This window comes from Pungitius pungitius, chromosome 18, assembly GCF_949316345.1.
Source record: "Pungitius pungitius chromosome 18, fPunPun2.1, whole genome shotgun sequence".
NCBI lineage: Eukaryota > Metazoa > Chordata > Actinopteri > Perciformes > Gasterosteidae > Pungitius > Pungitius pungitius.
The window spans coordinates 8185616-8198736 of NC_084917.1; the positions used below are offsets into that span (position 1 = coordinate 8185616).

General features: G+C 43.2%; 1 protein-coding gene across 1 annotated transcript; it reads left to right on the forward strand.

Moving 5' to 3' along the window:
* The first annotated feature begins 88 nt into the window (after positions 1-88).
* mrrf (mitochondrial ribosome recycling factor) lies at positions 89-12387 on the forward strand. Its single transcript, XM_037484656.2, has 7 exons — positions 89-212; positions 2768-2941; positions 3066-3218; positions 6838-6956; positions 9910-10001; positions 11273-11432; positions 11743-12387. Exons 2-7 carry the CDS (start codon positions 2770-2772, stop codon positions 11818-11820), a joined length of 774 nt encoding a protein of 257 aa, XP_037340553.1. The 5' UTR covers positions 89-212; positions 2768-2769; the 3' UTR covers positions 11821-12387.
* The last annotated feature ends 734 nt before the right edge of the window (positions 12388-13121 follow it).

Below are 13121 nucleotides of genomic sequence, written 5' to 3' on the forward strand. Positions count from 1 at the left end.
CTCGATTTTAGTTTGTCACGTCCCGTAAACCCCTCATCCGAACTCAGAGTCTTGGTTTGGCGTTCCAGAAACGAACCCCGCCTATTCGGGACGCGCTGTACGTAGTTTCGAACACACAACTGAACATTCTAAACGTTCGGCGCTTGGTGATGACGATGTAGATGTAAAATGTGGCTTTACCCCAGCTAACATGCTTCTGTAAATGCTGTAAAGTAAGTAGGTGTGCCGTTTGGTGTCATTTACAGGTTAAGGTTGGGTTTTGCCGGGTCTGTGCTGACGCTAACGTTAGTGTTGTGTTTAGCAACTACGTGGTGACGTTTTATGTTCAGTATTTAGCCCGTGGTTTGTGCACAACAAGGCGCTACATAGCATCGACCTTCACACTGCCTCACTTAGACCAACGTTACATAAAGTGATAGGAATAGTCAGTTATCCTAAAGATGGTCACACGCTACTATTGGGAAGTCTTTAGTATTTGGCCTACGCTTTGTGTTTTCGACACTACTCGAGTACCGATTAGAAACATCAACACTGCCACAAACCTGTGGCGCCACTTGCATGAACTGAACGGAATATTGGACCCAGGAGTTTGTATCTGTTCATCTCGGAATGTTATATTGGAAATTGCCCCGTTTGATTCTTTCAGGTGCTCGCCCAATGATAACAACGTTGCTGAGGTTGATCCCATTATTTTCTTTCTACATTTAATGTCACATCATAGACTGAGTAGTTAATCAAATAAACGTGTGTGAATTGACGATTCAAATTCAAATTCTGAAGAATTTTCTTCAAGAGGCCAAACCAAGTGCTGGTGGGGGGGTAATACTTTTCTGCCTCAAGTGTGCAGAGGAGAGATCATGCGGGCTCACCAGCTGTCTCCTGCCGCTGGAAGGAGGAGAGGTGTGCCTGCAGCTGCTGCACTGTGTGAAATCTACAGGATACACAGGCTACAGTATCCCACTGAACACCTGTGCTTCCCCTTTTCTGCTTGACTTCCACTCTAAAGAGATCTGTCACCGTCCCACATCGGAGCATATCTGCCCCGCCACCGTGCGCCCTATCACAGCAGCTTGTCAGGAAACCTGCCAGCCATGGATGCCTGGTATGGGTTTGTTTGTATTGTAGTCTTCAATCTAGCCTAAATATTGACATTGAAATATGTTTAGATTTTGGTTCATAGATATTGCCGGCGTTGGGATCAGTGTTGTGTTTGGAGGAGAAGTTTAAAATCTTCAATTAAATAAAAAAGGTTTATTCTGACATATTTGTGAACACATTTCAAAATGTTACTGGAAAAAAAATAAGTACAGGACATTTACATTTTGTTAAATTGAATGATTTAGTGGAGAAACGTGATCTTGCATTTAGAAGAATAGGTACATGTAAAAAGTAATCAGAATATTTTACATACTTTGAACAAATAAATTAAACATATTTCAGATGTGTTTTTCAAGGCGCTTGGACATAAATTGCCAAAAATAAGCGTTTTACTTGCTATATTATGCAAACAATATTTAACGGCTAAAAAAAGTTCCTACTTTATCATTTGGGAAAAACCTCTGTTGCTGTGATGCAATCTGGGAAAGTTCTAATGTTACCAAAATTGTCTTTAATGCAGCAGTTTGTTTCACCTCACAGACATCAGACAATAGAGGATGCCAGTCAGGCAGCAGTGCACCGCACGCTGTTCACAGTCACTGACTGACTGTGTCTGTGAGCGTGCATGCACGCTTGGATACCTCAACAGTTTTGTCTGTGCTTGTGTACTCCGAGGTTCAGTGGCACAGTTCACAGTCGGCAGCCAGTTTGCGTGGTGGGAGGTGGTTGTTCCAAAGCAGTGGTTGGTCTCACATTGTGTGTTTTCCCCTTCAGGAATGCCCAAACGTGTGCGTGCGCCGGGAGTCGACTTTGCGTTGGCGGTCGATTTGTGTGTGCAAGAGGAAGACAGCTGGCATGTTTGTGACCGAAGTTTAAGTGCATGCGATGTGACCTGTGGAGCTCAGTGCACAGCGTTCTTCAGCAGCGGGGATCTCTACTTGTCATAGCAGGCGTGGAATTAATAATACTTATTATGGCCCTGCTCCATTTCAGAGGCCAAGGCCCGGGTCCTGTCCATATTGGCTCATTGGATTGAAGCAGGGAAATAATGAATTTATTCATTACACCTGAAAATGGCAAGGGCCTACACCAGAGCTGCCATTATTGTTCCATCTGTGAATAAGATCTTTTGGCAAACCAAATAAATTATAAAAATAAAAAAAATATAGAAATATATAGAGGAATCCATATCCAATAGTTTTATGTGACAGTTTTGTTAACACCCTAAAGGTTTTTAAATGGTTAAACAGGCCAATGATGATTACCTGTAAGATAATTCTTTAAAATTACTCTGTTATTTGAATTTGTCAGGTACAACTGATACTCAATTTGCAAATATAACATTGTAAAGTTATTTGCAAGTTTAACTACTGTTTTCTCATTATCTTATATTTTACTCAGAAATCATCTTATAGTTTGCAAGAAGAAAAATAGATGATGCTTTAATGTCAGTACTAGATGTATGCCTACCTCCTACTGGCTGAAATGAGCAATTACTTTATTTTGATCAACTGACCATTGCTGCCCTTCTCTGATCTTTGTAAAATGTATTGCTTTTATTAGTTATTTTAAACCTACTGGCATTATCTTTGTAATGTACACTCCCTATGACATGCTTTTCTCAATTTTTTCTTTAAAAAAAAGTATTTTCCCTTTTTTTCTGTTTTAGTAATGTCTGTGAATCACCTGCGTCTGCTGCGGCCTCTGCTGTGTCAGTCCCTGTTTCGACATGTCCGGTCTCCTCTGGTGGCCACATATGGGCTCCCCGAACCGCTGCTACACCCCAACAACACCTTCTGCCCCGCTGCACCCAAGAGGCTCTACGCCACGAAGAAGGCAAAAGGTCAGTGAGGAGATTGCAGAGACTGGAGTTCACAGGAGTACACCTTCCGGGATTGGATGTCATCCATCTTAGATATGAGTCTTCCCTCAGTGATTTGCCTCTTTCCCTCTCTTCATCTTCCAAGCCAAGGCCAAGGGGCAAACAGCTAAGGTGAATATTAATTCGACTCTGGTGGAAGACATCATCGTTTTGGATGAAGTGAAGGGGGACATGGCGGCTGTTCTCACTGCACTCAAGGAGGACTTCACACGCAACCTCAGCATCCGAACCTCGCCAGGTATTCAGCTTATCTCTTGAGTTTCTGTTGGACTCCCGCTCTCTTTTTATCCATCTGTCTCTTCTCCTTCTTAAACCTGACAGAAGAAAACAATACAAGCTTAGAAACAGCTGTCTATCGGTGCCAGGTACTCATTAGATGTAAAACTGAGGGGGAGGGATGTGAATGGCAGGATAATGGAAGCAGTTTTTTTGTCCAACAGTAGATTTAATCTGTGATCTAATGGATATATCTGCAGTTGACACAGAATGATAAATTGTTTACCCAGAGCCAAACCACTGTATGAATCAACATTTTCCAAAGAATGTTTCTGAATCATCTACAAACAAGGCGCCTCGTCTTCTCACATGCTTTGTTGTGTTCTGTCCTAGCCCAGAGTTAACAGTATGTGGTTCTTGAGCTGGATGAGCTGCCAAAAGATATCTCTAAATACGCAGATGTATCACAATGGAGCTGTTTTTTTTGGTCTTTTTTTTGAGCAGTTTGATTTTCAACTGCTCTTTTTTTTTTCTTTCTTTTTGTTTCCAACTTGCATCTACCTGACAAAGCGCCTCAGGGCAGAGAGCGAGCCCCAGTGTGACCTCACCTTGACCCCAGTTTGACCTCTGTTTCCCCGACTACATCCAGGTCACGACCCTTTTGCCTCTGGGTTCTAACAAATGTGAGCTGGGCTCGGTGTAGTCGGAGGTGGGGTGTGTAATGGAAGCTCCCGAGGGAAGAGGCAGCCGCAAGAATGAGACTTCAGATTTAAACTGTCTGAGCTTTTCCTCCTCAGATGAAAGTGCGCTTTCTCTGACATTTGATCCGCAGCATGTGCAGTCTCTTTAAGTTTGCACAACACGCAGGAGGGTTGAACAACAGGGGCATGAGCACAACTTTGATTTATATGGTTAACATTGCAGTGTTTTTCCTTGGAAATATGCTAAAAACCTTTCATTTTCCTTTAATATATCTGTCCGTTCTTCATCGTCCCTTCTCTCAACGTTCCGAAATGTCTTGCTATGAGTCATTTTCTATCTTCGATCCCTCCCTTTTATATTCCTCCCTTACCTCCTTTTCTGTTCTCTTGTTTATACGGCATTACCTTCTCTACTTCGCTCAAGCTGTATATTCGAACTGTGTCTCATGCTTTTGAATAAAAGAACTATTCTTTGACCACAAGGAAACATTTGTTCACATGGCGAGAGTTCCCTCCTCCACGCCCTCCGTCTTCTCAGTCCTCCTTCCGCTTCTCCTGTCGTCTCTGCATCCATCCCTCCATCATTCTCGCTCCGTCTCCCGATCCACTCTCTGCTGACCCTGCGCTCCTCGCATCCAACCCTCTGCTCTGTCCAGCTGCACGGTAATCCGGGGAGGCAGCAGGACTTAAAGGCTGACAGGAGAGATGAGATGGTGGAGAGGAATGACGTCAGCCGTTCAAATGTGTGTGTGTGTATATGTGCCTTGTACGTTTGTTCCATGAACTTCTCATCTGGCTCTCATTAAGTGTGTGTGTGTGTGTGTGTGTGTGTGGATACAACTGTATGTGCCAGTGTGTGTGCTACCATGAAGCCGTGTTGTATGTGTATTTGTTTGTGTGTAGCCGAAAGCTGTACACGGATGCAGGCGGAATGGATCAATGCTGTTACCACCATCTTGTGGTTTGTCACAGATGGGTAAAGATGGCCCGAAAACAAGCTCTGTTTCCATGGAAACATTGTCAATACAGCGGGGACTGAGACATTTAACTATAACAACAATACTGGGAAAAACCTTACTTTCTTGGAATCAAACTACTTTAAAATAGCTTCAGGTACTTACAGGTTGTTCAGTAGAAGATGACAAATAAATAAATAAATAAATAAAAACATGTCCTTTTGGTTAGTCTTCCTTTTGCAGATAGTTAATTGAAACCTTTTATCGGGTTTGTTTAACCTCCTAAATACAATTGAAAAAAGACAAGTTAGTGATTTTTTCTTTTTTTGCTCATCGATGTTCTTTTATTAACACTGGATTGAATTGTGAAATGGGGACATTTGTAGAAACAAACCCACTGACAACTTGAAGGACATCCAGAGAGCACAGACCTTCACCTCGTAATGCTAATGGAAGGTAATAATATTTTGTGTATGTGCCTCATATCTGCTCAAATGGTTACTTCCTTAGCGGATACTATAAAGCTTCCTCAAAATTTGATGAAACACGCGACCACCATCTTTTGGTGAATTATTTTTTGGATTCACTCTTACACACTCTTGGCATAACTTTCTTTTCCAGAGCTACTAAAATCCAACTGTTCGCTACGTATTCAGCACTAAACAGAGATGGACAAAGTTGGAGACCAAAAGCCATTAATCAGAGTGAGAGTTGGTCTAGCAGCTACCAGGTGGCCTGAAAGACGACTCCAAGTGAATGAACCCCTGCTTGATGTAAAAATCAGCCGCTGTGCACCAACTCGTTGTCATGTCAACTTAAAGTGTGATGATGGGTCGGTTAACAGTTTTCTACAATGCTATTCAAGCTCTGTGCTTTGTGTGGTTTTTATTGTCCACATCCTCGTATGGGATGTACAATAATGTGGCCTGAAGCATATTCTACATTCATTCGTTTTCATGTATTAGATCATCAGTTTTAAACAATCCAGCCATCCTCCCCTGACCCTCCTCTCAACCCCGCTGCCCTCCTCGTACTCAACCTTTGTAGTCAAAGAAAGAAAATAAACTTTTAAAGTGAAAGAGGGAGACAGAATAATTGGTCGACAGGTAGACGGTATGTCAGTCGGACTGCAGCATTTAAACAAAAGGTATACATGTCATACCAACCTTTTTTAATTATTTCTTTTCCCCTTTTTTGATACCTCAATAACCTCATAAAACGCACTTGAATTTGTACGATTAATTGTTTTTTAAACTTGCACTATTGGCTCACCCCCACTTCAACCCATGTCCCGCCTATTTTCCACACACACACACACTACCAGCACAGACTGCAGCGGGTAAGCAGGGAGCGAGTGATGCAAGGCAGAGGTGGAGAAGGAGGAAACAACTGCGTCTGAGGTTAGCCAGATGGAGGAGAGGGGCGGATGGATGGAGGGAGAGGGGAGGGGGGGGAGGAGGACCGAACAGAAGTCTGCGGATGTTTGTTCCTCGCGCTGTTGATAGTGAGGAGGGTCGGCAGATTGTGACGTTTTTTTTACTGGTGTTGTTTGTGGCTTCTGCTGCACATCCATCCATGATGATTCTGTTCACCATTTGTTTGAGGCAGTATTTTCTTTGAGAATCATTTTCTATAGCCATGTATTGGTTAACATTCATTTGTCTCACATGGACCCAGATAGTACCATTCAAAAGTTTGGATACACTTTCTCATTGATTTGAACCAGTGTCCAAACATTTGACTGGTACTGTATAAACTTTGTTGAACAGAGAGAGGCTTTGCAGTATCAAATAAACCATAATGCAAACAAATGAGAGTAAAAGTGGATTCATTGACTGCAGTACAGGCTGAAATTGTGTAGATGCACATGATCCGTGTGACAGTTGTATTGACAGTGTAGAGAGGTTACATCAACACCTTGAATTACTAAACTACTCAACCGAATCGAGTAAATAGCCGTTAACATTTCTCTGCGTTTGTTTAGGAGCTCTGGATCACATTGTGGTGACAACTCAAGATGGAAAGTTCCCTCTCAACCAGTTGGGACAGGTCTCCATGAAATCCCCTCAGCTCATGATGGTCAACATGAGCAGCTTCCCCGAGGTAAGACGCACACGCAAACAAACGCAGGGACACACATGTGCAGAGTCTTCGGACCTGCATACGTGTGTCTCGGGAAAGACACGGTAACTAAAAGCTTTATGAAAATAATCCGAAGCACAGACGGATCGAACGGACCTTGGCGGAAGGAAAAGTGAGCCAGACCAGAACTCTGAAGCCCACATCTCTGTCCAAATGAAACCTGACCTTCCTCCTTCTCTCCAACCGTGTCTCAGATGCTAATTGATTGATCACTTGGGGAGCCCTTTGTTCTGGGGTGAAAGATGGCAACATAAACCCAAAGTGTGTGTGTGTGTGTGCTGATATGTGGTTATGTCTGCATACGAGTTGTCGCAGAGGAGGAAATGACCTCATTTTACCCCCAGGTTAGGAAGGAATGGATTATTTTTCTTCTTTTTTATTTTTCTTTCCCTCCATTTCTTCTTAGATGATACAACACTCTACTAATCAGAGGTCCGTAAAGAAATATTTTTGCAGGAATAACTCACATTTTCAATGGCCTGACTTTCTGGTGGACTTGAGAATCAACATTTTGCATCATATTAATACACAGAAGATCCTAGTTGGAGATTTAGTTCTCCTACATCTTAAATATGGCCATATAGAAAATGTACAGAGATCAATATCTGCTCCTTCTCTCAAGAGATGCCACCATAAGAAAAGTTAAATATACGATGTTTAAAGGACTAATTAGGGAGGTCATTTAACTGAAATGTCTTGTGTTTTCATAGAAATAAAAAACAAGAGACTACTATTCAAAAGAATTGATGTGAAATGCAGAGTTGAAGTGGTTGCATCTAATAATCCTGCAAGTTCCGATCAATGGGAATGATATTTGATACCGGCTTTCAAGTAAAGGTTACAGCCACTGAAGCATTCATTACAATTCATCCCGTGGTGAGTGTGTGACGTAATAGTAATCGAATCGTTGAGATATTTCCCTCAAAATCACACTTATGTCTTTGTGGGGCTTGAGGAAAAGGTCATGGTTGAGATACAGATTGATTCGATATTTCAGTCTGAACCGAAGCAGACTGAAATAGCAGCCTACCAAGTGACGTGGACCCCGCTGCTGCCCGCATGGCCCAAAAGATTAGCTAGACACAATGATACAAGGAGGCGTGGCAAAACAAAAGATTCAAGATCTTGGGGACAATACAAGTGGTTTTTAAAGAAGTCCAAACCAGCCATTGTGACATTATCTGGTTTCCTGTTTTAGCCCGTCGACATAAATGACATTCAAAGGAAAGTTTTTTCTTCTGGAGAACCACCTGTTTGCTACAACAGCCGATCTTCCACCAACCTTTTATTTTCCCACCGGTCACCCTCTGAACCTGAAAAGCGTGTCCACACATCTTTGTTCTCCAGTCAAGTCTAAGTAGGTATTGGTATCCTAAATCTGTAAATTCAGGCTGAATGGTCTTTCACTCAGTCTATTTCCAACCACAGACCACACACACACACACACAGGCAGACACATTAATGCGCACACACACTACCCCGTTATGCCCAACGTTAAGGTGAGTCCTCAGCACCTAGAGCTAATAGGCTTATAATGATGCCTATCCATTACCAGGCCCTCCAGGGGCCCGACCATTGTTTTCCATTCATTCATTAAGAGCAGCCTGGGAAGGCAAAGAGGAACTAACAGCAACCACCAGCATGCTGAGATCAGGGGGCAGTTTGTGTGTGTGTGTGTGTGATTTTAGGATGAATGTGTAAGTGCACCTTTTAAGCATCCAGCCACTTTGTTCATAAAGTGCATTTTTTCGGGACTATTCACACACGAGCACGCACGCGGACCCTCGCACACATTCCTCGGCGCTCCGCCTCTTGTGCTTTGAACGGTGCCGTCAAGCGTTTGATGTTAAGCTTCAGTGTGATTTCTCTTCCTCTCCAACATATTAACCAGAACCGGCCCGGCATTTTTTTTTTTTTTTTTTTTCCAGACAGAAATTCCCCTCTTTTTTTTCGCAACCACCGGAGTGGTCGTCGGAAACGGTGATGAATTTGATGCTGAGAACAATCAAACATAGGTATGGGCTGAATCTATCACCCCCTGCTCAAAGAGAGAACCCCAGGGCCCGGGCTGCGTATGAGTTTGACAAAGGAAACGAAAAGAAACCTCATGAATTAATTTTTTTTCGCGCACAAATAAATTCCTTTAATCTCGCTGCCATTTTCTCCCCAGTGGATGAGGCCAGAAGGAGCTGTCAAGGAAGTAGAGTAGAAAGGGGTAAAAGCAAGAGGAAAACGATATGCTCTTTTTCCTAGAGTTACACATTTGCACACTTTGTGAAGTTCAGCCGGGGGAATTGTCATGCAATTTGTTTGACTTTGTTTTTAATAGTTCTGAGGATTTGGCTTCCTACCCCTTGTTGCTATGCACCGTTTGATCTGGTTCTAATGCAGTATTTTTTTTACCTTTAAGACACATGCAAGCATATTTTTTTCCCTGCTGGCCTGAAAAACAAATATTGAAATGAAATCCAAAAAAGCCACTACATGAATAAATCAATTATGTAAAAGTGTTGTGTTTGAAAAGTGTTTACATGTTCACTTTACTTGCCCACCTCAAGATAATGTTCCCATCTTCAAAAACAAATTTAAGAATATTGTGTATGTGCGTGTGTGTGTCGTGCACAAGCGAGCTCTCCTGTGAAAGCGCCGTGGGTCAACGCCTTGCCCTGCAACCTCTCAGTCCTGTCCCACAGGGCCGAGCGCTGACAGTGGCCTAAGGCACTTCCACCCTGCAAGGGCTTCCCCAGACACAAACCCACACACACACACACACACACCGCCCAGATACACACATTGCAAACACAACACCTTAATTACTGCCAGCTGGAACGTGGCCACTACCTGCAGTTGTAGCGCCGCTTTTCGACTCGTAAGAAAACACACGTTCATATATCTTTTTGTGTTTGTGCCCCAGGCTACAGCGGCCGCCACCCGGGCCCTGAGAGAGAGCAGCATGAACCTTAACCCAGAGGTGGATGGTACCATTATCAAGGTGCCCGTTCCCAAGTGAGTCTCACACACACACACACACACACACAGCCACAGCCCCGGGGGCAGAAACACTTTCCTTCTTTTCATTATTTTCATTACACCTTTTACTTTCTCATTCCTCAGTTTTCCCTCTCTCACCATTATTATACAATGATCTTAAGTATGAGCCCTGAAAAAATCAGGTGATTAGGTTCTTTTGGTTATTTCACTAAATAGAGCTCTTTTAAAACTCTAATATTCTATTACTCTTTGACAGGAATTTTACATTTTTGATTCTTTTTAGACTACGTAACCAATAAATGAATGAAATGAGTCATACATGCGGTAACTTAAACCTAAACCTCGCAGTAGGCCTCATCCATGGAATTGAATGTCTCCCCCGTTAGTAAAGCTCTGGGAGACTGTTGCTGCATGTATGGATTCCCCGAGTATGTCGACGTGAGGGTCTCTCTCTCTTTCTCTCTATTCGCACTAGACCTCTCTCACTCACACTCGCTCTTTTTCTCTCTGCCAAGTCAAACAACCTCACAAACAACTATCCATCCCTCACTCACTAAACCACTCGGTGTGTGTATATGCTGCACGTTTTTTTTTTTACATATGCACACATGTGCATGGAAGTATAAATGCCGGCCCGTGTTTATGTGCGTGTGTGTGCGTGTGTGTGCGTGTGTGCACGCGTTGAGCAGCAGGTGTTAGTCTGGCAGAGGAGGGACACAAGAGTCAGACTGCTTTCCCCCTGCAATCAGTCTCGGCACGCTCCAAGCCCCCATTTGCATTTCCAAGGAGAAGGCGCTCCTTGATTGGCCCTGGAATCAGTAATTAGGACGTATTGTTTGTGGTAAATAGATGCTGCACTTGGATTGTTTGCAAATAGTCCCAAAGGCAAAAAACGGCAAAAAAAAGTGGTCAATTAAGCACAAAGAGGGAAAGTGAAAAGGGAAATGGGATTTTCTGAGTGATTAACAATTGCAAAGTGAATTCAAAGTTGTTGTTTGTTTCAGCTCAAGTCTGAGACCTCAGTTAGTTGCTTTTGAGTCTGAACCAAAATTGTTGAGACTTCATGCTAAGAGCACTTAAAGTTCTCATTTTAGCATTGTTTTTTTGTTTTGTCCACACACAGTTGTTGTCTGAACAACCCTTTCTTTTAATTCATTGGTGCAGTTCGTAGATATTTAGATCATTTATATTTTTGTTACTTAATTTATCTTATTTCCTGCCGCACAGCGAGGGAGTACAAGTTTTTGGGGTGCAGAATGTGACCGTCTCCTCCCGTCCTCCTGCAGAGTAACCCGGGAGCACCGGGAGAACCTCGTCAAGCTGGCCAAACAGTTCACCAACAAGGCCAAAGACTCACTGAGGAAAGTGCGCTCCAATGCTGTCACACAGGTCAAAAAGACGAAGGAGGGACACTCGGAGGACACCGTGCGACTCGTGGAAAAACAGGTGGGAGAAAAAAAACGTCAGTGCTACTACATGTAGAGGTTCTTGAAAGAGAATACAGACAAAGGGAGGTTTCATGTAAGGACGTGAAGGGATACACTAAACAGAGTCAATTGGTAACTGATGATTGAGCTCTAAAGTGTTTGTGACCGCAGCCCAAAATGTCCAAATGTCCAGCTGTTTCTTAGGCGAGGTCATAAGTAGACACATCCTTCGTTGGTCCTGTCACGTTCTGTCACATTGCCGTAATGGCAAAAACATGGTTGAAAGTGAGCCCAAAATGTGGATTCAAAATGTGTTTTCCCCTTCACAGATTCAGCAGATGGCGGACAACATTGCAGTGGACATTGACAAGCAGCTCGCAGCCAAGACCAAGGAGTTGCTAGGCTGACTGTGAGGATGGTCTTTTTGACATTTTGGTTATAGTTGAACCTACAGGTGAACACAGCAACAACACGTCTTTTTTATAATGGACAGCGACTCAATCAGTAGTTCATTCACAGACATTGGCATGGAAACAATAACGTCAGCCTGCCAGTCACCTCCTTCCTCCCTTCTTACTCTTCCGGTATTCAAACAAACACCGAGCAAGGGACGAATGTACTTTTAATAGGATTTGTAGGCCGCCTCCTAATCAAACCCCCTTTGCCACAAGAACAGTCTGTTTACATAAAACAAGCGCACCCGTCTGAGTGTAAACTGGCTGCGGGTTTGACTCGGTGGCAACAGCGAGGGAGAGAGGGGAGAGAGGTTTTGTTCCAAAGAAAAGAGGATATGATTAGCTTGTTGCCAAACATTTGTTTCACATTGATTCCAAGTCTGTTAAAGAATGGCCTTGTTTAAAAAAAAAGGCTTTAATTTTGTCCCATGTCTAGGATTGATAATACGGTTACTCTCAACAATAAAGTCGGGAAAGTAACATTATTGATGGACTCCATTAAAGAAACACTGCTTTGTACCACATGCGTCATCTTTCTCTCTTGTTTTCTTTTTCTTTTCCTCCACTTTTGGTTTGAAGTCGCGCCCTCCTCCATTAGTCAGAGTGATAATGGACCTTTCCTGTGCACAGACCTCCAGGTCCTGGCTGCTGGCCCCACAATTGCCCATTAGGGAAAGAGGCGTTTTTCATGTTGTGCACTTGACCCTTTTTTTGTCTTTCAACAACTGCAATTTTAAAGCCACGGACAAGAAGTGTATCCAGAGCAGTTGTTCGAAGCGGATCAATAACAAGAAATGTATGAACGGGAAACCGCACGCACACATGTCTCTGCTTTCATCTCTCCGCTTGTTTACACCAGGCCGAGGCATTACTGTACTCTTATGTGGTCGGTGTCTTACTCTTTACCGTGTTTCTTATTTTGTCTTCCCGAGGCAGCCCAATTTAGGAGGTTTGCCCACACACTTGTTCTCATCACCACCCAGTCGTTTGATGATCACAGCGCTGTAGCTTTGCAAACTACTAATTCCACCTCATGTCAAATTCCTCCACGTGTAACATATGTGGCAATAAATGGCTTCCGATTCTGATTGTCGTGTCCGACCTCTTTTGAGATGGACACGGTGAACTGAGGAACTGCGGCAGATTCCTCTTTGTTTTTTTTGTTGTTGTTTTTTTCGTCGTCTTCGGTGTTAGGTGGTAGCAGCTCCAAGTCGCACGCTACACATTGTGGCTTTATTGCATTTTCCTTGGCC